This window comes from Mus musculus, chromosome 4, assembly GCF_000001635.26.
Source record: "Mus musculus strain C57BL/6J chromosome 4, GRCm38.p6 C57BL/6J".
Taxonomy (NCBI): domain Eukaryota; kingdom Metazoa; phylum Chordata; class Mammalia; order Rodentia; family Muridae; genus Mus; species Mus musculus.
The window spans coordinates 116,172,528-116,174,692 of NC_000070.6; the positions used below are offsets into that span (position 1 = coordinate 116,172,528).

General features: G+C 47.9%; 1 protein-coding gene across 1 annotated transcript; it reads left to right on the forward strand.

Moving 5' to 3' along the window:
- The first annotated feature begins 844 nt into the window (after positions 1-844).
- 1700042G07Rik (RIKEN cDNA 1700042G07 gene) lies at positions 845-1,770 on the forward strand. The gene is made up of 2 exons (NM_001099295.2): positions 845-1,102; positions 1,637-1,770. The coding sequence occupies exons 1-2, from the start codon at positions 874-876 to the stop codon at positions 1,678-1,680; spliced, it is 273 nt and encodes a 90-aa protein (NP_001092765.1). The 5' UTR covers positions 845-873; the 3' UTR covers positions 1,681-1,770.
- The last annotated feature ends 395 nt before the right edge of the window (positions 1,771-2,165 follow it).

The following is a 2,165-nucleotide window of genomic DNA, read 5'->3' on the forward strand; positions in this document are numbered from 1 at the left end:
TTCCTGTCCTCACGAACGATTTAGCTCTTATAAACCAATGCTTTCCCAGGAGGCTAATTACGATCAATATTTTGCATTCGATTTCTTAAGGTTTTTTTTTGTTTTGTTTTGGGTGTTGTTGTTGGTGGTGATGATGATGATGATGAAGGTGCTGGTCCAAATAGCCCCAGCTGTGCTGAATATTATCTAATTCACACAAGAAAGCTGTGGTATACTTTAGAGGAAATGTTTGTGTTAAATACCCCACTTTCCCTTGGTGCTTCTGCCCCCCTTTTTTGTTTTATTTTGTTGAGACAGGGTTTCTCTGTATAGCCTTGACTGTCCTGGACCTCACTCCATAGGCCAGGCTGGCCTCGAACTCAGAGATCCACCTGCCTCTGCCTCCCAAGTGCTGGGATTAAAGGCCTGTGCTACTACACCTTGCTTTAGTATTTGTTAACTCAGTGTTTAGGGTGACTTAGTAAACTTCCCACTACTGCGAAGACTGAGTATTGACATCTATAAATAAGATTAACATTAGAATCTCTGCATAGGTCTGTCGTAGGATTCAATGAAATCATATTTGTGAAGTACTTAGCTTAGTATCTGGCACACAGCAGGTACTCAGTAAACGTTCTTAGTATTGTTAATGTGGGCGAGTTTAAACAAAAGTAATTTGTTTCCATCTGCCAAAGTTCCTTTCACCAAGGGATCTTGCTGTGGTTGCTGGGCTCTTGGGCTAGGCTTCTTGAACTGATTGTGAGGAAGTCTGAGCTATGGTTGGGTGGGGGATGGGACAAACCTGTAACAAAGAGCACCACCCTTAGGCAGGCTTCATATGTCATAGAGATTCAGTGCTTGGCCAGCAGAACCCCTCAGGAGCTCCCTGTAGCCATGGGGCCTTCTCAGCTTGTTCGAGCCCCTCGGCCTCCGGGCTTGACTTCTCCCTACCGAAGGCCAGGGATGGGTGGGCCCAGGCGCCGGTGTCCCAGTATGTTCAAGTGTAGCCGCAGGACATACCGGCAGAAACCCCGAGGCCCAACTGCCACCAATCCTGCCTCTGAGGCCACAAACATCAGTGACACGGACACTACCACCAGTGTATTGATTCTGTCACCTCGAGGTTAGTGGGGAAGTATGGAGGTGGAGAATCTGTGACTTAGTGTCCTGCTTTTGCACTGTAAGGACAACCTGTGAAAGTCTACCCTGAGAGCACACATCCTCAGATGACAAGAGAGCTTCAGTGGACAATGTCAGCCCTGGAACTGAGATGGAAGGCCTGGGGGGAGGTTGGGAGGGGTGAGCCCAAGGGGCCAGTGGGGTTTTCACAAATGCCTATTTTTCTTTGTGTGCGTGTACATATATGCATGTGTGCATGTATGTGTAAGCCAAAGGACATCTGCCTTTTCTGGCGACACTAGCCTAGACTTTAAGTAGGTCAGGCTGGCTAACAGGAGGGGTCCATGTGTCTCTGCCTCCACATTGCTGGCATTGATCAGCGTGTACCACCATGCCCAGCTTTTTCATCCGGGTTCTGGATTGACTTGGATCCTTAAAAGACTAACACTTTACTGTGCTACCTGTCAGCCTCCACATATGGTCTTGTTTTTGTTTGTTTGTTTTTTTAAATACCCTTCCTTCTTTTTTCTTTCTCCAGTTCTCAGATTTCTCTGTCAACCTGGGGGCTTTCTGGTCCTCTAGAAATGCCCAGAAGCTCGGCCTGCACTTGACCTGCTGCTCCAGAGGCTGTTGATGGTAGACAGCAAATACAACCATTCTGCTTAAGCTGTCTTACCCCATTCTGAAGTGCTCCAACTATGCGGGACATGAGGGCAGGGTTGGAGGTGGATCCACTTAGGGACAAAACTTAAGAGACAGCAGCAAGGATCACTGTGGACCACAGTGAAGTAGAGGAACGGTACAAGGTCAGCCAGACAAACCCATCTTTGTCCTCAGCATTTTGATCTGCCCTGTGATAAGGGGCTCTCCTGCCTGACACTCCCATGGGCACAAGGCGTCTTGGAAAGAATAAGAAGGCACAGATAAGAGACCGGATGAAAGACAGAACCCCAGGAGTGCTCTAGAATGAGGTACGCTGGTGCTAGTCAGTGTGTAGGTGTGGCTGCTAGCTGTGACAGAATGGGAACATTATGGCACATGTGGCTAGTGTGCCTTTATGACCAAAT

What these genes read in the sequence shown, in the direction of transcription:
- 1700042G07Rik (NM_001099295.2), top strand. Translation starts at nt 874, where the DNA reads ATGGGGCCTTCTCAGCTTGTTCGAGCCCCTCGGCCTCCGGGCTTGACT. An exon ending in ATTGATTCTGTCACCTCGAG is followed by an intron (nt 1,103 to 1,636) that starts GTTAGTGGGGAA and finishes TTCTTTCTCCAG; the next exon opens with TTCTCAGATTTCTCTGTCAA.